This window comes from Punica granatum, chromosome 3, assembly GCF_007655135.1.
Source record: "Punica granatum isolate Tunisia-2019 chromosome 3, ASM765513v2, whole genome shotgun sequence".
Taxonomy (NCBI): Eukaryota; Viridiplantae; Streptophyta; class Magnoliopsida; order Myrtales; family Lythraceae; genus Punica; species Punica granatum.
In genome coordinates, this window is record NC_045129.1 from 4,843,356 (window position 1) to 4,866,693 (window position 23,338).

Genomic DNA, 23,338 nt, shown 5'->3' on the forward strand with positions numbered 1-23,338 from the left:
TTTGAATAATTGATATCATGAGACGAAAATAACCTCGTCGGTGGATATACACCATTTCAAATTATATGCATTAGATGCAACTTCTAATATTTACGAGTGGCTATATTTAGGAAGGTACATGATAATAATATCAAATAGGCAACATAAATAACTGAATAACTCAATTTAATGCAATTTTTTATGAATAATTTAATGCAATGTGTTTATAGATAAAGACATTATCAAGGTGGTAATACGGGAATTTTTTTTTGTTTTTCCACAAAATGATATTTTAGGTTCACTCGAGGATGAGATCTAGCCGATTCCTCTTACGAATAAAAGATTTCTCGAAAGACATCCAAAAATAAATATTCCATATGGGCATTGAATTAAATTTCTCATATAAAAGGGGTCAATAAGGAAATATGAATTAACATATGTGGATGCAAAAATCAAAATTGGATAAATGGCTCGGTGGAACGATCAACTGTCCCACCAACATACCGACTCAATAAATTGTTACAATCTTTCATTACGGAGTATGATAAAACTTTTTAAAATATTGTTATGCAAATGGATTCACAGTTTCTCAATCTATTCACAATCAGACCGAAGTACGACACAGAAGATTATAAGCATTCGTATTTAAGTTTTGCGCGTCACATGCGGGATGGTGCCCGGGGCCGGAGTGTAATGGAAGTAGACCATTCTAAGGATCTTTTTTTTTTTGGCACGATGAAACACTCCGTCATGCTCGTGACAGAATCGTAAATAAGCTGAAAGAGCCGTCCAATTTAGCAACGGATTGATTAAACTCCGGATTTTCGAAATTAAGCCTTGATTAGTCAATAATGACGCTACAATGGCTGTCGTCTTCCTCTTTATCTGACAGGAATTTGCAGAGAGAGAGAGAGAGAGAGAGGTTTTGAAAATCGAACGGAAGAAGAGAGACGGAGTAAGAAACGCTTTGGTGTTGTGTGTGGGAGACCACATCTGTCCCCACAAGCCATTTCTGCCTTCTATCTCACCACAAGCACTGCCAAAAAGGCTTCCAAAAGCTTCAGAGAGAGAAGAGAAAGGGAGGAGGAGCTCAACTTCCAGAGGGAGAAACTGATTCAATTTCTAGAGAGAGAGAATTTGGAAGCTTCAGAAGCTGCGGAGAGGTGCATACGCCAAACGACAGAGCTCGGGGAGAGAAAACGGGAGGTGGGTTTGGTATATAAGCTTCAAAGTTGGAAGCTTCTGAAGTTGTAGAGAGAGATTCACGGTCCCTTTCAGCTGAGAGAGATACGTAGAGAGGTGTTTGGTGTGATTGGTGCATAAGCTTGAATATCTGAAGCTTCAGCAGCTGCAGAGAAAGCAGAGGATAGCGAACCGTGCAGCAGAGATTGGATAGACTCCAGAGGGGAAATTTCGGTTTGGTGAGAGGGAAGGGGAAGTTGTTTGTTGGATAAGCTTGGGGAAGAAGAAGCTCGGGGACCCTCCTGTTGGGAGGGAGAGCTAAAACAGGTGGGATATTGGTTGGACAGAGCTTTTGACTCCTCGAGGACTTGATTCGACTCTGAAGCTTGATGGGGAGCCCTGTTTGATGAGTTGAGGGTCGAATCCCTCCCGCGGTGTTGCCAATGGTAAACCCAAAATCCTTGTGCTTGGTATTTCATTCACCAGTTACCTCAATTGCCATAGTTGGGCACTCTGGTTTAAAAGGGGAAGTCATTGTCTAGTGCCTCCATATGTGATTCCTGGTGTTGAAGTGGCATTATTCGCCATTTCTGATTTAAGTTTGTAGTGCATTTCCAAACGATGTCATGTGTTGTGCCACTACATGATTGTTGCATCCACAGGAGACTGTGTAATGGATATAACTTGAAGATACTGAGTTTTCGTGGTTGGCCTGCCTTGTTGTACTCTGACGCGGTACATCGTAGGGTCTATGCAATTCAGGAAATTACATGGTGGGAGTTTAAGATGTTACGTGATATAAGGATCTTAGTTCTGCGTTGCTCCTATTGGATGTCTTTACTTGTTCAAATTTTGTTGCATTTATTAGGCCATGCATAGTTGGAATTTGGGATTTCAAGGCCATGATATTTCAGTGTAATCTGAGCATTCAAACGGGAAAGTTAAAGCTAGATGTTTATTTAATCTTTACAGCGGGGTTTATTGGAATGGTCATCATTCTCAAGATGAAAAATTAAGTTTGCATTGATTGAGGGAGAAGCTCGAATTGAATTTTTTCCCGTGATCTCTTTTTTGTTCTGCGAAGCAACTGTACTTCATTGATCTACTACCAAATATTGGCATCAAACAACGAACATGCACACAACCTCTTTATCCTTACTAGGGCATGTTCATGTTTATGCCAATGGAACATACAGGTTCACATTTGTCATTTCTCTTTGCAGGCTGAGCCTGTGCAGATAATTGTAGGTTCTCATGTATGGGTGGAGGATCCTGTCCTTGCATGGATTGATGGAGAAGTTACTTCAATCAGCAGTCACAAGGTTCATGTTAATACAACAAATGGAAAGAGAGTAAGTGGCATATCGACCGATACCTGCTCATATTTGTCAATGATTAGGCAGACACGTAATTGAGGACTGAAAAGTTTTCGCCGTTGAATTTTCTGAAAGCAGAAATATTTGTTACAAGAAATACCATAATACTCATCCATTCCAGTTTTTCTTCTAGCGAGCAATAATTATGTTCACTAAGAAGGAGCATACAAGTTACGTATGCTCAACCTCCCTTGACATTTACATAAAACGGAAATACAATTGTCAGAAGGAAGAAAACATGCACATGAAAGAGGGAATGTCTTGAGCTCTCCTTAAATAACTTATTGCCCATGGAAAGAATAAAAAAGTTGGAGCGATCCTCCATCGAGCTGACTCAGTGAAGGAGTGGGATGGCATTTAAGTCTGAAGATCCTTTTTCCAGCTATATTATTTGAAGATTCCCATGTTTGAAAATGATTTAGGGCAGATGAGATACTGAAGGTCTCCATCTATCTTGCGATAAACACTAGAAAGCTTCTGGGCAGCACCAAACCAGGATTTGTGATTAGGCATATCGACATGCTACTGGCATAATCAAACAGCAAATCATTCTTTTTCTGCAATTTAGCTTATGTATAAACTCTAATTTGTGGAAGCTTGTGGAGAAACTGTAAATTGGAGATTTGCTCCTTTGACAGAAATGATCATCGGGGAACATGAGAGCCTATGAAGGACGCAAAATCAAAAAATGAGATATGAAGAGTCAGTAAACCTAGGTGCAATCCGGAGTAGAACCTGTTTCTTTTTAAGGAGAAGAAAGCTCAAAATTAGTTATTATAAGCCGTCTCACTTGAGAAATGCACCTAATAGGGCAGGAGTAGCAATCAGAAGACTGGGGGTTTGTTGGGGGTCCACCAATGCAGCTAAAGGAATAAACATATCATCATATTAGTGGTGCTTGAAGGAAAGGAAGATGAATGCATATTTGCATCTTGAAATGGGAGTTAGACCCTGAAAAGTAGATTGGAAATGAAATCTTTCTGGATCAAATGTGGAAGTGAACGTCCTAGTGCAGATGGTTAATGGGAGAACATGCTTACAATTGAACTTTACTGAAGCATTTTTTATAGGGGCGCTCTTCATATTTAAATCCAAGGATGAATTAGATCTACCTCTTTTATCCACGTTTTTTGGTGGTCACTCCTTTCTATCAAAGCTTTGCATCCTTTTGCGTAAGAGCGCTCCTCTCAGGATCATGTAATAGGGTTCACCAGGTACTTTCTAAAAATGGTAGAATGAGCCGACACTGGGCTGCTACACTCCTGGATGTTTATTACCCTTGTGATGTTAAAAGAGAAGATTCTGATGGGAGTGCGTCTTGGTTAAAATCAGTGACTATTGATGCATGAAGATGTGGTGTCTTTTAACACACGGCACAGTTTTATTTGGAAGTGAGAGGGATTCCTCACAGTTTTATCTGTGCAGGTCGTCACAGATATATCAAAAGTATATCCGAAGGATACAGAAGCTTTACCGGGAGGCGTGGATGACATGACAAAGCTTTCGTATTTGCATGAACCAGGGGTTTTGGAAAATCTGGCTATGAGATATCAACTTAATGAAATCTATGTAATTAATCTTTGTTTTCTTTATTCTTAATCAGTTATCATTAGGGTTTTAGCTTTGAAGTACTTGAGCAATAAGGTTAATTGTGAAAATCATTTGGCACTTTCAGACATACACAGGAAACATACTGATTGCAGTCAATCCATTCCAAAGATTGCCTCATCTCTATGATACTCACATGATGGAACAATATAAGGGAGCTGCTCTAGGGGAGCTAAGTCCTCACGTTTTTGCAGTTGGGGATGCTGCATACAGGTGAATGAGGTTCCTATCAGTGTTGTTTAATTTTATAGGTTATCTTCTCACTGACATACTTTAGCACAAGAATATAGGGCCATGATAAATGATGGAAAGAGCAATTCAATATTGGTTAGTGGAGAAAGTGGTGCTGGTAAAACAGAGACCACCAAGATGCTTATGAGATATCTTGCATACTTAGGAGGACGATCTGGAGTAGAGGGCAGAACTGTGGAGCAACAAGTGCTAGAGGTAACATGATCATAACAACTGATGTTCTATCATTTGGTAAAAATAGCATCCTGCTCGATCAAGCAGTAGCTAAATTATTCTATTGCTTATCAAACTTTTTTTTTTTGCTTTTTTGTGCAGTCCAATCCAGTTCTTGAGGCATTTGGAAACGCCAAAACTGTCAGGAACAACAATTCGAGGTACTTCTTTGTTATCCTTGTTATTATGTTTTGTTGTTCTGTAGTCAGGCAAATTTTTTGCTCATGGCAATCTTGTAAAGCTGTATTAATTTATCACAGTACTTCAATTATAGAGAGATGATTCATCGGCAACTCTAATAACTACCTTTTCCTATTGGTTTGTTCTTTAGTCGTTTTGGGAAGTTTGTTGAGATCCAATTTAACAAAAATGGGAGGATTTCTGGAGCAGCTATTAAAACCTATCTGCTTGAACGTTCACGCGTTTGCCAAATTTCCAATCCTGAAAGAAACTACCATTGCTTTTACCTTCTCTGTGCTGCTCCACCTGAGGTACTGAAACTCTCATTATGTTCGGTGTATTTCTAATGTTCTCCCACATTGTAAGTTATTTAGGATCTCATTTTTTGACTTTTTCACAGGACATTGAAAAATATAAACTGGGAAGCCCTAAAACATTTCACTACTTGAATCAATCCAATTGCTATGAGTTGGATGGCGTAAATGATGCTCATGAATATCTTGCAACAAGACGGGCTATGGACATTGTTGGCATCAGTGAACAGGAACAAGTTAGTCTCTCTGTTGTTTGGAGGCCGTTTATTGCTTTTATAGTCACTCAGTTATATTCTAAATGCATAAAAATATCTTCAGGAGGCAATTTTCAGAGTTGTGGCAGCAATTCTTCATCTCGGCAATATTAGTTTTGCTAAGGGAGAGGAGATTGATTCATCAGTTATTAAGGATGAAAAGTCTAGATTTCATCTAAATACAGCAGCAGAACTACTTCGGTAATCTCTGAAAGTCTATTTTCTGCTTTGTCATCTTTTAATTCTTTTCCAAGAGAGCTGCAGCTGACAGTTGACCAATATCAATATATAGATGTGACGCCCAGAGCCTGGAAGATGCCCTAATCAAACGTGTGATGGTGACACCTGAAGAAGTTATCACAAGAACTTTGGACCCTCTTAATGCAGTTGGTAGTAGGGATGCCCTGGCTAAGACATTATATTCTCGTTTATTTGATTGGTAAGTTTCTCCAATAAAATCAGTATCACATTTTCTTCTCGTCATTTCTTGATATGTGGATCTAACTAGCTATTATATGCTCAACAACTTTTTTGCAGGATTGTGGAAAAGATTAATATTTCGATTGGACAGGACCCGACATCAAAGTCTATAATTGGTGTTCTTGATATTTATGGTTTTGAAAGTTTTAAAGCCAACAGGTAAGTCAGCTAATGACACAGATAGCTTCTTCTACATTCTTCCGTTCATGAAGAGCATGTATTTGGTAGTTTCCTAGTTTGGGTGATGAATTTAAAGGAAAAGGCAAATTGGATTCAGATAAACCCATTTCTGAAGAACAAATTTCGTTCACCCAAAATAAAAGAAGTTTTAGACCTGAACCTTGATTTTTTTTCTTTCTTTATATCTTTTGTTAATTGCAGCAGAATTGGCATTGGGTTGATGTTCTATTGTCAGAAGTTTTGGCATTGTAATTTTTCAAAGAGAAGGTTTTCACTGAAAATAGGCTTTAATTATCATTCTGTCTCTCAATGTCATCGTGAGCTGCATCATGCTTGTTTTAGTGAGTAGTGAAAAGCGGGGATTTTTATTCACCATCTTTAAGCTATTTCTAATTCATAGCTTTAACTGACAGCTTTGAGCAGTTTTGCATTAATTTTACCAATGAGAAACTGCAGCAGCATTTCAATCAGGTTAGCCAAATTAATTTGTTGTCTTGTCTTGCATATCTCATATGAGCTCTTGACTTTACTCACTCTTTGATCTTAACATTCTTACTTATTTCTGCATTTTATCTAAATTGTGCATTTGCAGCATGTGTTTAAAATGGAGCAAGAGGAGTACAGTCGAGAACAGATAAATTGGAGCTATATTGAGTTCATTGATAATCAGGATGTGCTTGATCTGATTGAAAAAGTACGTGTAATCTTGATAAAAATATTGGGATCCTCTTGTCTTTTACCTGGACGGATGAATTTATGGTTTCCAATATATTCAACTTTCATTTTGACTCAAATATGTGCTAATGCGTCAACATGTCTTTCCATTTTTTCTAGAAACCTGGAGGAATTATTGCACTCCTGGATGAGGCCTGGTATGCTTCTCTTGATCTGTTATCCTGATAATTATTTTGAAAATTTAGGATGACAATATCCATCTCTCTAAAATTTACCCTGTTAGATGAAGGTGTTTAAATTCTCTCCACCTGTGGGCTGGAATAATGATGAAGGCCCAACATGTCAAATTGATTAATTAGAGTTTATGTTTCATCATAAAGATTTGAACTCAGTTTGACACCATGTTAATGATACTAAGATTGGGAGAAAACTTTGTAGAGCGTTAATGTTGATCACTACGATATTGTAAGAGTTATCTATACATGCGAGACAGCACATAAATCTCAGAGTACAAACCATTGTACTCAACATTATGAAATAAGCCTCTATTTCTTTACTGAGTACAATCGTTGGAATTATAATGCATGCTTGGTCCTAAAGCATTTTTCTTTGTCTATTGCAGCATGTTTCCAAAATCTACCCATGACACATTTGCCCAGAAGTTGTACCAGACTTTTAAGAACCATAAATGTTTCATCAAGCCGAAGCTCTCTCGTACTGATTTTACTATAATGCATTATGCTGGGGAGGTGAGCATCCAATTATCAAGTTTCTCTGGGGAGTTTTGATCGTGTTTCTGCAATTTCTAATATCTTTTCTGGTTTAAAGGTTAACTATCAAGCCAACCTCTTTTTGGATAAGAACAAAGATTATGTAGTGGCTGAACATCAAGCATTGATGACTGCCTCAAAGTGTGTATTTGTGTCTGCTCTCTTTCCCCCACTTCCAGAAGATTCATCAAAGTCATCCAAGTTTTCCTCTATTGGCTCACGATTTAAGGTAATTTAGTACACTGGCTTCATACTAGGCTTTAGTGGTTAAGCAAGTAAATTATGCTATTTAAAAGCTCTGTTGAGTTTAAAAGTGATTCTTCTAAATTTACTTTTTTGACAGATGCAACTTCAATCTCTGATGGAGATCTTGAGTGTGACAGAACCTCACTACATCCGATGTGTGAAGCCGAACAATGATCTGAAACCAGCTATTTTTGAGAATCTAAATGTGATCCAACAATTACGTTGTGGGGTGAGTATATAACTTCTATAGCATGAATCCAATGATCTTTACCATATTTTCTGATCTTTCACCATACTTTCTTTTGTTCTTATTTGGATTGGAATTAGCCTCCAACTGGTGGAGAAAGATGTGTAATCTAAGGTTGTCTCAATTCTCAGGGTGTTCTTGAGGCCGTTAGGATAAGCTGTGCTGGATATCCTACCAGGCGTACCTTTTATGAATTTCTCAACCGCTTTGGTGTTCTTGCCCCGGAAGTTCTTGAGGGAAAGTAAGTTGTATAGAAACACATTATTGCTAAAACTCAATATCAACTTTGCAGATATGCATATAAATGTTTGGTTTTTAATGTATATGATGACGCCTACCATGGTTCTATTTCCTTACAGCTATGATGATAAAGTTGCTTGCCAGATGATACTTGATAAAAAGGGATTGAAAGGATACCAGGTGGTCTTGTTTACAACTATTTCATAATGGACAAACTTTCTTGTCCCTTTCGGCTAATATTTATGATACTTGTGATGCATGATTGGCAGATTGGCAGAACAAAGGTATTTCTAAGAGCGGGCCAGATGGCAGAGTTAGATGCTAGGAGGGCCGAGGTGCTCGGGAATGCTGCGAAAACCATTCAAAGGAGAATCCGGACTTTTATTACTCGCAAACAGTTCATTTCATTACTAGAGGCTTCCATCAAGTTGCAGTCATTCAGTCGAGGTACTTCAATATCATTTGGAACAGTAATGGTTCTATCAGTGTTTTGAAAACCAGATGGGACCTGGCCAATCTGATCTGACTGGTAATCAGATCTGTGACTGCGCCCGTCCTAGAAAAACATGATTGCACAGTTAACCTATTCAATGACCTTGTGCAAAGCAGGTTTTTCAAGTTAATTGGCCAATTTTACTCTCCCCAGGCCCTCTTCCTTGGATTAATCAAACTTAAAAGTTCTTTGCGGTATATTTTATGATTTATAAGATAGAGTTGCTTCTGTAAAGTCCTCATTGGCCATGAGATCGTGAAACCACAGTCCTGCAATTACCTAATAGAACTGTCCATTTCTCTTGAAAAGGTTAAGCTTTGATGGCATTGCACTGACAATATGAATTAAATACCCTTTGACATACCTGAAATAACTCGGGGAGAGTTAAATGCAGTTTGACATATTTGAGATAATTGTGGGAAAGAGTGCTGCAAAATAGGTAAATTTGCTAGACTTGATATTAATGAATCCTTACTGATTAGCTCATGCTTAGCAAAGTTTTGCGGTGTCTTCTTGAGGCTTTTAATAAAACTAGCTAATTCTTTGTCTACCTGAAGTCATTGGCTCTTGTCATTAATATCAGGAAGAACAATAAGTACGTAATATTTATCATTCCTTGCAGGCATAATGAGCCGCAAATTGTACGAGCAGCTGAGACGAGAAGCTGCAGCTCTGAAGATCCAGACGCAATTGCGGTCCTTCATTGCCGGCAAATTGTATCTCAAAGCGAGGTCTTGTGCTATCATTTTGCAGACTGGATTAAGGGCAATGGCCTCTAGGAATGAATTCAGATTAAGGAAGCGGATTAAAGCTGCTACCATTATTCAGGTATACTTACTATTCAGTGATGAGCATACCATATTTGCGTGCTATGCTTCAGTTGGCGAGTCACTTGAAAGGATGGAGTTGTTCAATTCCCCATTACGTGGTTGGCTTTGCTGGTTTTGCTTATGAGGAATTTTCATAAAGACCTCCAGTTTAACATGCGTCCTATCTTTTTTGGTTTCATAGGCACATTGGCGAGGTTACCATGCTTATTCTTACTACAAGAGGCTTCAGAAGGCAGCAGTCATTTCTCAATGCGGCTGGAGATGCAGAGTAGCGAGAAGGGAGCTTAGGCAGCTCAAAATGGTTACGCTTTTTTCTTTTGCTTTTAAATCAACATTTTTGCTCATGGTGCTCGATTTGAGATTTTTTAGCAGGTTCTAATTAGTTTATTCAAAATCCTCTAGGCTGCAAGAGAGACTGGTGCTCTAAAAGAAGCCAAGGATAAACTAGAGAAGCGTGTGGAGGAGCTTACATGGCGTCTACAGTTAGAGAAGCGACTAAGGGTAGGACATTCATCCGAGTCTCACAGATATTTTACTTTACATTTAACCTGTACAATCGACACTATTCAGCTGAACTTTGCGAGTTCATTCTACTTTATCCATCATGCGCAGACCGATTTGGAGGAGGCAAAGGCCCAAGAGGTTGCCAAGTTGCAGGATGCATTAAAAGCAATGCAACTCGAGGTAGAAGGAGCTAACTCTATGGTTATTAAGGAACGGGAGGCAGCCCGAAAAGCTATTGAAGAAGCACCTCCAGTTGCAAAAGAAACCACTGTCATTGTTGAAGATACAAAGAAAATTGATTCCTTAACAGCTGAGGTCGAAAGGTTAAAGGTAGAAGACTAACTTTCTGGTTATTATAATGACTGTAATACCAAGAAATAAATTTTGAAGATTATTTTGGAGTTGTTGTGTGATATCACAACCTTATGTGTTTTTTTTTTTTGGGTTTGTATTTTAGTATTTGCTAACAAATGAGCTTTCATTCATTATTGCACAGGGTTTATTGCAATCAGAAACTAAAAGAGCGGAGGAGGCTAATGAAGCATGTGCCCTTGCTCAGGCCAGAAATGGAGAATTGATTAAGAAGCTTGATGATACAAAGAAGAAAGTGGATAGGCTTCAAGATGTTGTGCAAAGGTTTGTAACAAAGACAAAACAGTTTACATTGGGAAGATATTTGAATTCATCCTTCCAGTTGATTTGAACACGATATCCACCACAGCACCCCCCCCCCCCCCCCCCCCCCCCCCACAAAAAAAAAAACCAATCTTTTGACTATTCTGTTGAAATGTTTCATTGTTATTCTCAGACAATATTTCGGCCCAGGTTTTTGGTATATTTTGTGATCCATCAGTTTGTTTGAACATCGAATTATGCGCTCTCTTCTCTTATTTAAGTGTTGTCTAGGCCCCGAGAGGGAAAATGAAGTGCCTTAGTCATATATTGCTAGGATGTTCTGCCACTGATATCTTTTTTTTTTTCATTTTTCCCCCCGAAAGTTTTGCATCTACTGTAAGTCAAAATTACATGTAAAGTATAATTCTTGTAATACACTTCTTTGAATTTACAATCGAAGCTGGTGGTTTGAACTTGGCGTACTTTAATGATGCTGTTTGACAGAGAAAGACAGTAGCTACTGAACTAATTCAACAGTTTCTTGATTGTATTGTGGTTATTTGTTGAAGTTACGGGACAGTGCTGTTTATGGGCTCCTAAGGGTGAAAAATAAAGCAGTTGTTCGTCAAGTCTATACATGATTTTTTTTTCCTTTTTTTCTTTCTTTTTTTTTTCTTTGAGAAAGTAAAAGATAATGTTATGGAGTTTTTGATTTCTATGTATTGCAATCAGGCTTGAGGAGAAGGTCTCAAATATGGAATCAGAGAATCAGGTACTTCGTCAACGGGCACTTGCCATATCACCGGCTAATAAAGCTTCGACTATGAAATCAAGGACAACAATCATTCAGGTATGGTGAATCCAGATGCCTGAGTTAGTAATCTGTGTAGTATTCCTATTTTACCAGAGGATACCAATTTATGTGCTCCATATTTTCAGAGAACTCCTGAGAAAATTCCAGAAAATGGAAACATTCTGAATGGAGAAATGAGAAGAGCTCCGGTAAGAGTGGTTTCTTGGTTCTAGAGTGTTCTATTGCATCGAGTGGATGACAAAGCTTTAGTTAAGTTCATTATATTCTTATCTCCAGGACACAGTGCTTGCTCTGGCTCATCCACGGGAACCTGAAACTGAAGAAAAGCCCCAGAAAACTCTTAATGAGAAGCAGCAGGTTTGGTTTCCTTAAAACATCAGGAAGAAGCTGTAATATTCAAATTGTCATTTCTTTTTCAATGTAGTCCAATGTTATTTTTGTAGTATTTAATTACTCTCTCTCTCTCTCTCTCTCTCTCTCTCTCTATATATATATATATATATATATATATATAATATCTTTTGTTTCTTGATGCAGGAGAATCAGGATCTCCTGATGAAGTGTATATCTGAAGATTTGGGATTCTCTGGAGGTAAACCTGTGGCTGCCTGTTTGACCTTCAAATGCCTTCTCCATTGGAGATCTTTTGAGGTTGATCGAACAAGTGTATTTGACCGCATTATCCAAACAATAGGCGCCGCAATCGAAGTAAGCTAAAAAGCTTTTCTCTGAAGATATATTTTCATTGCCAGAGGTTTCAAATCTGGACCAAGAATAGACTGATTAAGCTATGGGTTGATGAGTTTAATCTGAGCTTCAAGGAGGTCCAATTGGATGTATCGACTCGAGTAACATTACATATCGTTTACAGAGCATTCATTAGAAAAAATTTGGAACTATTTTGAAGCTACAATCTGTCAGTTCAGTGGGCTTATTTGCAGATCCATTTTTATAAAGAGCCAGAGTGAGGAGTTTGTCCCTGGTTGGACTGGTTTTGATGTATAAGATTATGCTTAGTCTTTTGTAACACTCTAGATGTTCTTTTGGGACAACTAGTTAGGGTAATAATTCCTCTGATGAGGGACTATGTTGAGAGGTCTGTTGATGTCATATTCTATACTCTGACTCATTTGAACTTTTGCTTGTAAGACCCAGGATAACAATGATGTCTTGTCCTATTGGTTATCGAATACATGCATGCTACTAATACTCCTACAACGGACCCTAAAAGCAAGTGGGGCTGCTACTATGACTCCACAGAGGCGCAGGACATCTGCCTCTCTGTTTGGGAGGGTGTCTCAAGTGAGTATTTAATATCTTACGGCTTTCAACTTATTCCCAGGCCATATGTATATAAAACTGTGCTTATGTTGTCTTGGTGGTCTTCCTCTCTTGCATGTTTTGGAAGGACCTGCTGCTTTTTCCTGTCATTTCTTGTTTGCCTTACATTCTTCCAATTTCATTTTCAGGGGCTTCGAGCATCTCCACAGAGTGTCGGGTTTTCCTTTCTGAGCAGTCGTGTGCTTGGAGGTCCTGATGACCTGCGACAAGTCGAGGCCAAGTACCCAGCTTTGCTGTTTAAGCAGCAGCTCACTGCTTTCTTGGAGAAGATGTATGGAATGATTAGAGATAATCTGAAGAAAGAGATTTCCCCGTTAATCAGTTTATGTATTCAGGTATGTCCTTTTTATTCGCAATCTGTAGTTTTCTTTCGAATAAAATCTTTCTTTGTGGTTTCTTTATCAAGTGAATCTTCTAAATTGTTGTTACAATCAGATGAGATTATTTTGAAAGCTTGAGAGTCCATTTATTTCTCGGCAGGCTCCTAGAACATCCCGTGCTAGCATGGTTAAAGGGCGTGCCCAAGCTAATGCTGTAGCCCAGCAAGCTCTGAATGCTCATTGGAAGGGAATAGTGAACTGCCTGAACAATTGCTTGAAGACAATGAGAGCCAACTATGTGGGTGGAATTTTAAATTCTCTAGATGAATTTCTTATGTTATTATTAAATATTCGTACCAGTGCTTGCTTATATGCTGTGTCTCTGCAGGTTCCTCCATTTGTTGTCCGAAAGGTCTTCACTCAAATATTTTCGTTCATAAACGTTCAATTATTCAACAGGTGAACATATGCGATGACCAACTTTTTATGACAATTATTCTTCTGACCACGGTAGGTGACTAGTTTAAAGTCTTGTTTTACAGTCTTCTTTTACGTCGTGAGTGTTGCTCCTTTAGCAATGGAGAGTATGTGAAGGCTGGACTAGCTGAATTGGAACAATGGTGCCAGGATGCAACTGAAGAGGTAATTCAGTTGATATTCGCAGTTCGATTTTTGCTTTTGCTTTTTGATGACTGAAAATTTGTCTTTCTTTCGTCCAGTTTGTGGGCTCAGCATTGGACGAGTTGAAGCATATCCGACAAGCAGTTGGCTTCCTGGTTCGGTTTATTAAGTTTTTTATGATTCTTTGGATTTCTTTCAAAGTTAACCTACATCAATCCTGTTGACTTGTTTGCCCCTTGGATCCTTTCGCGATGTTAGGTCATCCATCAAAAGCCAAAAAAGAGCCTGAAGGAGATAACCAACGATCTTTGCCCAGTTAGTAGTCTTCTAGACCCTCCCATCCCTCTGTCTCTCGATTCACTTCTGGATCCGCTTAACTATCCTTTATCGCTTCTTGCAGGTGCTTAGCATTCAGCAGTTATACAGGATCAGTACTATGTATTGGGATGACAAATATGGGACCCATACTGTTTCTACTGATGTACAACCCTTTTCTATTCTTCTATATGTTCATCAAGATAAAAGACGCTGCAAATTTTTACATTTTAAAGAAAGCCTGATCTGGTAAAATGATTCATTTCCTGGGGTCATAGGTAATTTCGACTATGAGAGTCATGATGACAGAGGACTCCAACAACGCCGTCAGCACTTCCTTCCTGTTGGACGACGACTCGAGGTAAGACATCTCCCAAAAACAAGCGTGTCCCCTTTAATTGCCAAACATTTCTCTATCCATCAGTGCTCTTCATCCATTCATTGACTGAGATCCCCTTCTCGTTGTTGTTCAGCATCCCATTCACGTTGGAAGATATCTCCAAGTCAGTTGAACAGGTCGAGGTTCCTGAGATCGACCCCCCACCTCTAGTCCGTGAAAACTCCGGATTCACATTCTTACTGCAGCGTGCAGATTGATGATAGGACTTCATGTTCGAGGGAGCTCATCCCCGAATCTGTGAATACACCGTAAAATTATTTTATTGTTTTAAGTCTTATTTTACCGGGTTAAAATATACCTAACCCGAAGGTTAATTGGCCTGTGATTGTTCTTTTGGGGTTATCATCAGTTGCCTCACTCATAGCAATGGCTGCAACTTTTTTTGGGGCCAGCACGTATAGTATGTGTACATTAATGGTATGTAGTTCATGTGGTGGCAAATGGCAATGGCATTGGGATCATTTTGTTTCCTAAAGTCTCAACTGTAAATTTTTACTTCATGTTGCCATGTACATATCATTGTCCTATTTTATGTCTACCGATAGTGTATATACTGTATACCGATAATCTCTAATTTGACGTACTCTTTGTTATTTGAATGTCATGTATGGTATATACACAGTATACACTGCTGTAATTAACTGGAAGTTAGAAAAAAAGGGGAAAGCTGTAACAAAGCCAATTCAAATGGCTTGCCATGCCAATTCATCTCCACTCCGTCATAGCCGTAATCATTGTGGATATGACTATCAGGTGATTGGTTGAAGCAGAGCTGTCTACAGTGCACCCGCCCGCACTGGAACGTTGCGCCCGCAGCCTCCTGATGGATAGGGATGACACGTCACTCACTGGTCGGGACACTCCCATGAGCCCGGCAAATAACCGAACTGGATCACCCGCTAACCGGAAACCGCCACGTGTCAGTTTCCCTCATCTCCCTCTCTCTATCCATTTACTAGGGCAACCACCGTTTCCGGTCACCCCTTCTTCTTCATCTTTTTTCTCGTCCTTCTTCCTCCTCCTCTCCATCGTGCCGAGCCACTCTCTCTCTCTCTCTCTCTCTCTTCCTCTGCTCAGAATCTTTCCTTCCATGGCTGTTCTTTCTCTCTCTAGAAGCTGAGTTTCTTACATGGGTGTATGTATATATCGATGCATGACATGTGCATATAGGCGAGTGCTTTAGAGTGTGTTACCTTGAATTAGGCCCCGAATCTTCCCCGGCGAGATCCCAACTTCTCGGAGCTGAGGATGATCGATCCTCCGCTAAAATGTGCCGATTGTGTGCCCGCTAGATGAACTGAGAAATGTTTGATCCCTTCACTTTGATGCGCGTCCGATCCAAAACCAGGTTCCACAAGCGGAAAAAAAGCTTGGCTTGCTCGACTTAGAAACAACGGCCCTTATCGATTTCGGCCTAATCTGTATCATACGTGATGGTTCCGTCGCTGTAAAGCTTCTCTAGGGTTTGGCTTTTTGTTGGGGGGATAGAGTTGAGTAACTTGAGTTCGGGATTGTACAGTTAGGGCTATGAGCTGATTGCGAGGCAGAGCAACAGGTCGGGGTCGGGTTTGGCTTTGAGTTTTGGGAGTTCATTTTCGGTAGTTGAAAGTGGATAAGATGAATTTGAGTGCGGCTGAGGAAGAGCCCAAGCAAGAGATACACATACCGGCCGATATCGACTGGCAAATGCTCGACAAGTCCAAGTTCTTCTTCCTCGGAGCCGCACTTTTCTCGGGCGTCTCGGCGACACTTTACCCTGTCGTGTTGCTGAAGACTCGGCAGCAAGTAGCCCAGTCCCAGGTCTCTTGCATCAAGACCGCGCTTATGATAGTTAGGCATGAAGGCTTTAGGGCTCTGTACAGAGGATTCGGGACGTCGCTGATGGGCACGATCCCGGCTCGTGCGCTTTACATGGGAGCCCTCGAGGTGACTAAGAGTAATGTGGGGACTGCCACGATTAGACTAGGATTTCCCGAGCCAACAGCCGCTGCGATTGCTAATGCCATCGCGGGGTTGAGCGCAGCAATGGCAGCTCAACTCGTCTGGACACCAGTTGATGTTGTGAGCCAGAGGCTTATGGTTCAAGGCAGTGATGGCAGCACGGTCAAGGGTGTTACAAGCTCGGGCCTTTCTAATGCATCGGCATGTAAATATCTCAATGGGATCGATGCATTTAGGAAGATTCTTAGCACAGACGGCCTCAGGGGACTCTATAGAGGTTTTGGGATATCGATCTTGACGTATGCCCCATCCAATGCCGTGTGGTGGGCATCTTACTCTGTTACGCAGAGACTCATTTGGAATGGAATGGGATGCTACTATACCAAGAAGGATGATGATAGCATCGGAAATGGCAGTAATGGAAATGCCATTAAGCCTGACTCGAAGACTGTCGTGGCAGTGCAAGGAGTGAGTGCAGCAATGGCTGGTGGAGTCTCGGCTCTAATCACAATGCCGCTCGATACGATCAAGACCAGGCTGCAAGTTCTCGATGGGGAGGAAAACGGGAGGCGGGGTCCTACAGTCGGGCAGACACTGAGGAATCTAGTCAAGGAAGGAGGGTGGACGGCTTGTTACAGAGGGTTAGGTCCGCGGTGGGCTTCGATGTCTATGTCTGCAACTACTATGATCACCACCTACGAGTTCCTCAAACGGCTATCCGCAAAGAACCAGGATGGTCTAGGTTGACGCAAGATCGACGATGAATCAAACAGTGTAAAATTAAAAAAAAAAAGAGTTTACCTTTTCGCTTTTTCATTCTGTGTCTAAATTCTGTTAATTAATCTCTCCTTCAGCTAATCGTCTGCTTTTTCGTTTAGCCCTGCCTTCCTTTGGGAGTGGAACCTCTTGTGAGCGATGGCAGATTTTCTCTCTTTTCTATATGAATATATGACGAACGTCTCCGTTACCTTACCTCTGTTGTGCTGCTTGACGGGGTATCGGCAGTTTCATTATCGTTCGGTTTGTCGGTACGATGAAGTGGAAACTGAATGTAATGGGATTGCTACTTGACATTTTCAAAAAACTATTTCATTCTATTATGTTTTCATTCCAACATGATTAAGGGAAAAAGGAGATGTCTTTTTGACGTTTTCTTGTGCCTATGGGGGTGTGGATAAGCTTTCATTATGTCCGGTGGGGCTCGATCGGTTTATGGGTTGGATGTGGTAGTTGCAAGAATCTTCTAAAATGGGTTTAATAAATTGCACTTAGATTTTTATTATGAATATGAAATGTCCAATGGCACTTAATAAAATATTAAGCCAGAGGAGATAAGATTTAATTTGTTCGTACACTCCTTGCTCGGCCTGCGGAGCTCCCGCTGTGAACCGATCGTGAACGTTACATCTCGAGTCGGAATATGTGAGGGCATTGTATTTGATTTGCTATGGATACATAAACCAGTTATAGCCGTCATTGAGAAGACACCATTTGCCTAAATCGCACCTACATTTTAAGCGAACAAGATCACAACATTCGATACGTGCTGTAAACCGAGTCAAGGGAATCTTTTTTTTACCCCGTGTCTGGAATCGTGCTGTCGGCTACTTTGCCCGATTTGAAAGTAAGTTATGGTTCAGAATTTCAGATCATAAGATGCAAAGTGGACATGCTCGGAGGATAAGCCTCCGTACGGCCTGAGTCTTAAATATATTTGGGGCCATTGGAATCTTTAGAAAAGCCCGCCGAAGCACGTGAGAGATCAGGAGTAGCTTTCAATTGAATGTAACTAAGTTGTGATAGTAAACTGCTTCCTAGACTTGGAAGATGCGTACGTAAATCCGATAAACAACTGCAGCAGCTCGGAACAGCACCGAGTGAGGCTTATGTAACCAGACATCAACTCTTCCTCACCATGAGGCCCATATGCATCGGGACCTAGAACCTCTGGGCTCATTAGGCCAGTTTTCCTGGGTCAACTTAATACAGGTGACTCGGGCAGTTTTTCCAAGTCAACCTAGTACTAGTTGGATATTAAGACTATGAGATGAGTCACTAGTCGAAACATCAGAGTGAACATTAGCAAAAAAGCCATATGACTGGGAAAATTTAGAACAAAATAGAAAAGAGAAAAAATAAGAGAGAAATTAGCGAGAAGCCAGACATGTAGCAACTTAAAAAATATCAGGACACAGAATCCATATCCATTCGAAAATCTCCATCAAGATCCAACATTAAGCACCCAAGTACAACATAAATAGGAACTGTCTAATCTGATACCTCCAAGGCAGAGCAACCAGTCACAAGTAGCAGCAACTAATGATAGCTAAGGAAACAATTAATTGACAGAGCAGTTAACTAAGCTGAAGAGAAATTGATCTTTACCAGATGGATCAAGGGCGTGCTCTCTTGCCGCTGCACGAAGGGCACTTGTACTGCTTAATGTGCTCCGCTCGAGCAGGAGTGATCTTCACGCACTTACCGTGGAACCACTTCTCGCAGATATCACAGCAAATCCAGAACTCGTCTGTCCCATAGTTCTCGCCACATGCCCCGCACAAGGTCTCCCCGTGTTCATCCTCGTCTTCCTCCTCGTCCAAACCCTCTTCTTCTTCCTTCTGCGGTGTTGTTTTTGTATACTTTGCCTGAGATTCAGGTGCCCGCTGTATTTTCAAAGGGAGAATAAGAAAACTCATTTAAAGATTATCAAATAATCAGATTTTGAAAATCGACGAGAAAAATGTGAGGTATGCAAGGATTAGAAGAAGGGAAAAGAAAAATAATAGGCCATGTTGACAAAAATCTAGGCCCGTTCCAGCAATCAAGACTACAAGTCACCTTATTAAGCAAAAAGCAAAAGAAATCTCTGAGTAATATGAGATGAGAAACCTAGACAACTCATGGAGACTGAACTACTAACATGGAAAGAGAATTAAAGAAGCAACCTATGCCTTTTTGTTGGGATTGGTTCCTGTTTGTATATCCTTATTTTATATTCCATCAAACTCCCATTTTGTAGCAGCCGCACAACTCCTTAATTCATAAATACATTTTCAGTTTGGAATATGCCAAAGGTTTGCCATAATCTTCTGAATTGGTTTTGCCATCCTAATAACCTAAACATATTTACTACAACCTTGTGATTTAAGAAGTTGAACATTCCATTCATATGATGGAGTGACACTCTCTGTTTTGCTGATTAAGTAAAATGACTGAAGAAAAGTTCCATTACCACTTTGGAGTCTGACTTGGATTTACTACTGCTGTGATTGGATGACTTCTCCTTTGATTGTTTCTTTGCAGCACCAGTTACAACTTCAAATACAGTGGGAAGTTCATTTACCATATTAAAAAGCCTCTTCCTGCACCCACAAAGATAAGGGACAGCAAGATTACAAAGAATCTACATATACCCAAAAAGCATAAGTCCCGAAAAAAGAAAAACAATCTAAGGGAGAAAAAGTTCATTCCAATTCCATTTTTCTGATAGACCATTGCACAATCCACGAACACAATCCGTTAGCCAAACAAAATTTATCGAGGAACTGACGGCCATGAAACCAAACTAACACTGGAAGCTAATAATCTTGCACAATTGAATAAAGGAAATCAACTTCCCACATGAAAAGAAATCTCGATTTCCTTTGATCCATAAGTTGAAAAGAAAGTAGGCAAAGATCAGTTAAACTATAACTGCTTTGCATGCAGTAGGAGACCGGAGTCAAAATTAGAGGTTTATAAGTTAAACCTTTAGTGGATAAAAAAAGGGAACAGTGAATTATACCTATCAGCTTTATCAAATCCAAATCTAGCGCCAAAGTAGAAGGCAACTGCAAGCAACCACGCATCACTATGAACAGCCACTAGAGATAGCCAGTCCTTTTCTTGCATGCCATCCCTTGCGAAGTTGATGCCTAGAGCTGGTTCTGGGAGCTCAGGAGGCACTTCTTCAGCAGGTAAGTTTACCTCCCACTGTTCACTGGGAAACCCATACAAGCATAGGTTCTCCTTTTCTGTTAGACATATAAACTCATGAGGGCAACTTAAGAAAGAGCATCTGGGAAGGAAGTTTCAAAATACTGAAAACTGAGACAAGGGAATGGGGCAAGCAAAAAAGTGATGCTTCAACAATCAAAGAGGCAAAAAGATGAGGGAATCCTGCCATAATAAGCCCTTAAGAGGCTTCAGAAGAACGCATACTCCAAGAACCAAAGAAAAAAAGGACACTTCAAATGAGTTCAAATGAAAGACAATAGAAAGTCTTAAGTCAGCTATAAGATATTCACACAAAGAAAAATAAATAAATAAATAAAGCTCATGCATTGAGATGTCTAAGGGGAGAATTATGCCATGGATGTAATGAAAGACGAATAAGCAAATTCCACCATGATTAAGAAATCCTTCAGTAGCTTTAATTGTGAAGTGGACATGTTAAAGATAGAGCAACGATTGGACACTAACCAGGATCACACTGCTGGTAAAATTCTTCAACATCTGCAAGATTAGGAGCGGAATAAGTTATGTATAAATTAAGAGTGAAAAGCATCCAACAGTAAAATCAAGCTGGACACGAATTTAAGCATTTCGTATCCACTCAAAGCCAAAACCCTGAAAGGGGTATGCAAATTTTAAGACTGACAACAGCATAACCCACTTGAAAAGGCAAGACACACAACTTTTTCTTTTCTTTCAGGTAGTTCACATGAAAAAAATGGAGCTGCATAGTTTAATTCCAGACTTCCTATCGAAGAAAACCAATAAAGTAAACCCAAAGCAACCCCAGAACTTCAATGCTTCCAACAGCGCAAAAGTAACCAGAGCGCAGTTATTCCACAGCGATTAACACATTGAAATCCTTTACTCTGACCACCTCCAAAGAGTCACTCCAAAACCCCATAAACTGGTAATATGAAACTGTATGCCACAACAGAAGCAAACAAGTAAATTTCTCGCCATAGAATGGGGTTACGAATTATACAGTCGAAGCTACTTCAGCAGGCAAATCATCTCTAGAAGCATGAAAACAAGCTAGCCACATATCTAAACACTAAATCCTCATCGAAACCTACTATATCTACAAAACCAAGTACTTCCACGGAAGACAAAAGCTCCTGAATACGAAGACAATCCGAGCGAGCAGTTTAGCTTGGGTCCACCCATGGACGACACTGGGAGCTTGAATCCCCCAAAGACTACAACTCCTCAGCCTCCCACAAACCAAAGAAACAACTTTGACAGTGATGACAAGCATGACAGGAACGGTTGGTGCTGGAACTGCAATATCTAAACTAAGAAGCGCGAAATTCAAGAGAATTTCCACTCGGCTCCTCAATCTCGGCCTGGAACCGAGCAGTCGCGAGCCCCACAATGCGAATTCGACGCACTGCTCGGCTCAAAACGGAGCGAGAGGAAGACGAAGGCACGCAGCAACTCAATCAATCGACTTTTTCGCCGGCAGAATGAGAAAAGAGAGAGAGAAGGACAGCGAGGGGGAGAGAACCAGTGGTTAGGGCTTTGATGAGGCCGGCCCTCCGGCCCTTGAAATCCCTGAAGACTTCCTCCACCGTGCGGGGGTTGTACTGTCCTCCTCCTCCTCCCTCCATTCTCTTCTTCCTTCAGCTCTCTCTCTCTCTCTCTCTCTCTCTCTGCTCTTCAGAAATTGCGAAACGAAGGAAGGCAGAACAATTATTTACACACACACACACACACACACACAGAGATTGAAAAAAATTAAGAAGTCAAAATTATTTAAAAAATGAAATTTGGTTAATAAAAATAATTGAAGGGGCGGATCCATACTCGGGTTCGGATACGGGTCCAGATCCAGATATATATATATATATATATATATGTGAGGGGGGCTGCCGCGACGACTTGACCTGGACGACTGCTATTGACGTGACCTCCCCTCCAACTCATCCACTCAAAATGCTTTCTGAGCGATCTATTCCTTCACAACAAGCTCCGAGATCTCATATATATTATCTATATATACATCATTTAATTTTTAAACATCGTAAAAGATATAAATATAGATTTGGAGACCGGATAAGGTAATTTATGTGATTTTAAAGTTTTTTAAGAAAAAATAATTTTTAAATTTTTTGAAATTTATAAATATAAATTTATAGAACATATAATTTCTTTTTCTTTTTAATTTTTTTAAATTATAAATATTTTATGAGAAGATTTAAATAAAACAAAACATGTTATTTGTTTTTCAAGAAACAAAATAGGTCATATTTTTATAGATATGATATATTTACTTTTTCAAAAACAAATCGGATCATATTATTTTTATAGATATGGTTATGATGTGTTATTTATATTATATTGTATGATACATTATAAATAGGAGAGGTACCGCACATAAATCATGACCAATCCACCTTGAAAAAATATTGCTACATCTAGAGTTGTTTAATTTTTTGCACGCATGCACACGGATTTATTTTATTACGCAATATAATTAGACTTCTGAATGTGAGTTTTTCAACTTTATCATTTTTCTCACACATAAACTTTTGCATACTTTTTTTGTTCTCTAATTTATTGCTTTTTTATTTTTTCAAACATAAATTTTTGTGAAATTTTTTAATTATCCAATTATATATATATATATATATCATGTTTTATCTCGTGCAATATACAAGTTCCACGACTATTATCTATATAAAAGCATGAATATGGCGAGCCCGACTGGATGGATTCATAATACTTCATTTCTAATTGAAATTTTCTTCGATTTTTTAGTTTTATTAGAAAACAAGTTTTTAAATTTTTTAAATATATATAGATATAAATTTGTAGGATCATTCTTCATTTTTCTCAATTATTTTAGCTTTCTTTAAAATTCTTTTTTTCAATTTATTAATTTTTTAAGAAGATATAAATATAGGGTTGTGACCAGTCATTTTTTTTTCAAATTTTTAAGCTTCAAATTTTTTT

At 39.5% G+C, this 23,338-nt stretch overlaps 4 protein-coding genes across 4 annotated transcripts in view; 3 read left to right on the forward strand and 1 right to left on the reverse strand.

Annotated features, from left to right (window-relative positions):
• Positions 1–23,338, forward strand: part of LOC116201683 (probable disease resistance protein At1g61300) — a 280,377-nt gene that overhangs the window by 212,720 nt on the left and 44,319 nt on the right. The window lies entirely within an intron of this gene.
• LOC116201675 (myosin-17-like) lies at positions 899–14,987 on the forward strand. The gene is made up of 39 exons (XM_031532982.1): positions 899–1,607; positions 2,385–2,513; positions 3,963–4,106; positions 4,213–4,358; positions 4,436–4,592; positions 4,713–4,771; positions 4,942–5,101; positions 5,191–5,340; positions 5,423–5,559; positions 5,651–5,797; positions 5,896–5,997; positions 6,432–6,489; positions 6,611–6,712; positions 6,853–6,890; positions 7,316–7,442; positions 7,522–7,692; positions 7,807–7,938; positions 8,088–8,197; positions 8,316–8,376; positions 8,466–8,643; positions 9,312–9,517; positions 9,701–9,820; positions 9,922–10,020; positions 10,132–10,353; positions 10,520–10,659; positions 11,371–11,488; positions 11,578–11,640; positions 11,729–11,809; positions 11,990–12,160; positions 12,602–12,754; positions 12,922–13,128; positions 13,274–13,411; positions 13,502–13,572; positions 13,656–13,755; positions 13,833–13,889; positions 13,993–14,049; positions 14,135–14,215; positions 14,328–14,410; positions 14,523–14,987. The coding sequence occupies exons 1-39, from the start codon at positions 1,605–1,607 to the stop codon at positions 14,644–14,646; spliced, it is 4,602 nt and encodes a 1,533-aa protein (XP_031388842.1). The 5' UTR covers positions 899–1,604; the 3' UTR covers positions 14,647–14,987.
• LOC116201722 (solute carrier family 25 member 44-like) lies at positions 15,452–17,362 on the forward strand. The gene has a single exon (XM_031533109.1). It carries the CDS (start codon positions 16,067–16,069, stop codon positions 17,135–17,137), a length of 1,071 nt encoding a protein of 356 aa, XP_031388969.1. The 5' UTR covers positions 15,452–16,066; the 3' UTR covers positions 17,138–17,362.
• Positions 18,556–22,072, reverse strand: LOC116201729 (PHD finger protein ALFIN-LIKE 4-like). The gene is made up of 5 exons (XM_031533118.1): positions 21,891–22,072; positions 20,852–20,884; positions 20,175–20,403; positions 19,623–19,752; positions 18,556–19,053 (listed from the first exon to the last, which is right to left on the reverse strand). Exons 1-5 carry the CDS (start codon positions 21,991–21,993, stop codon positions 18,784–18,786), a joined length of 765 nt encoding a protein of 254 aa, XP_031388978.1. The 5' UTR covers positions 21,994–22,072; the 3' UTR covers positions 18,556–18,783.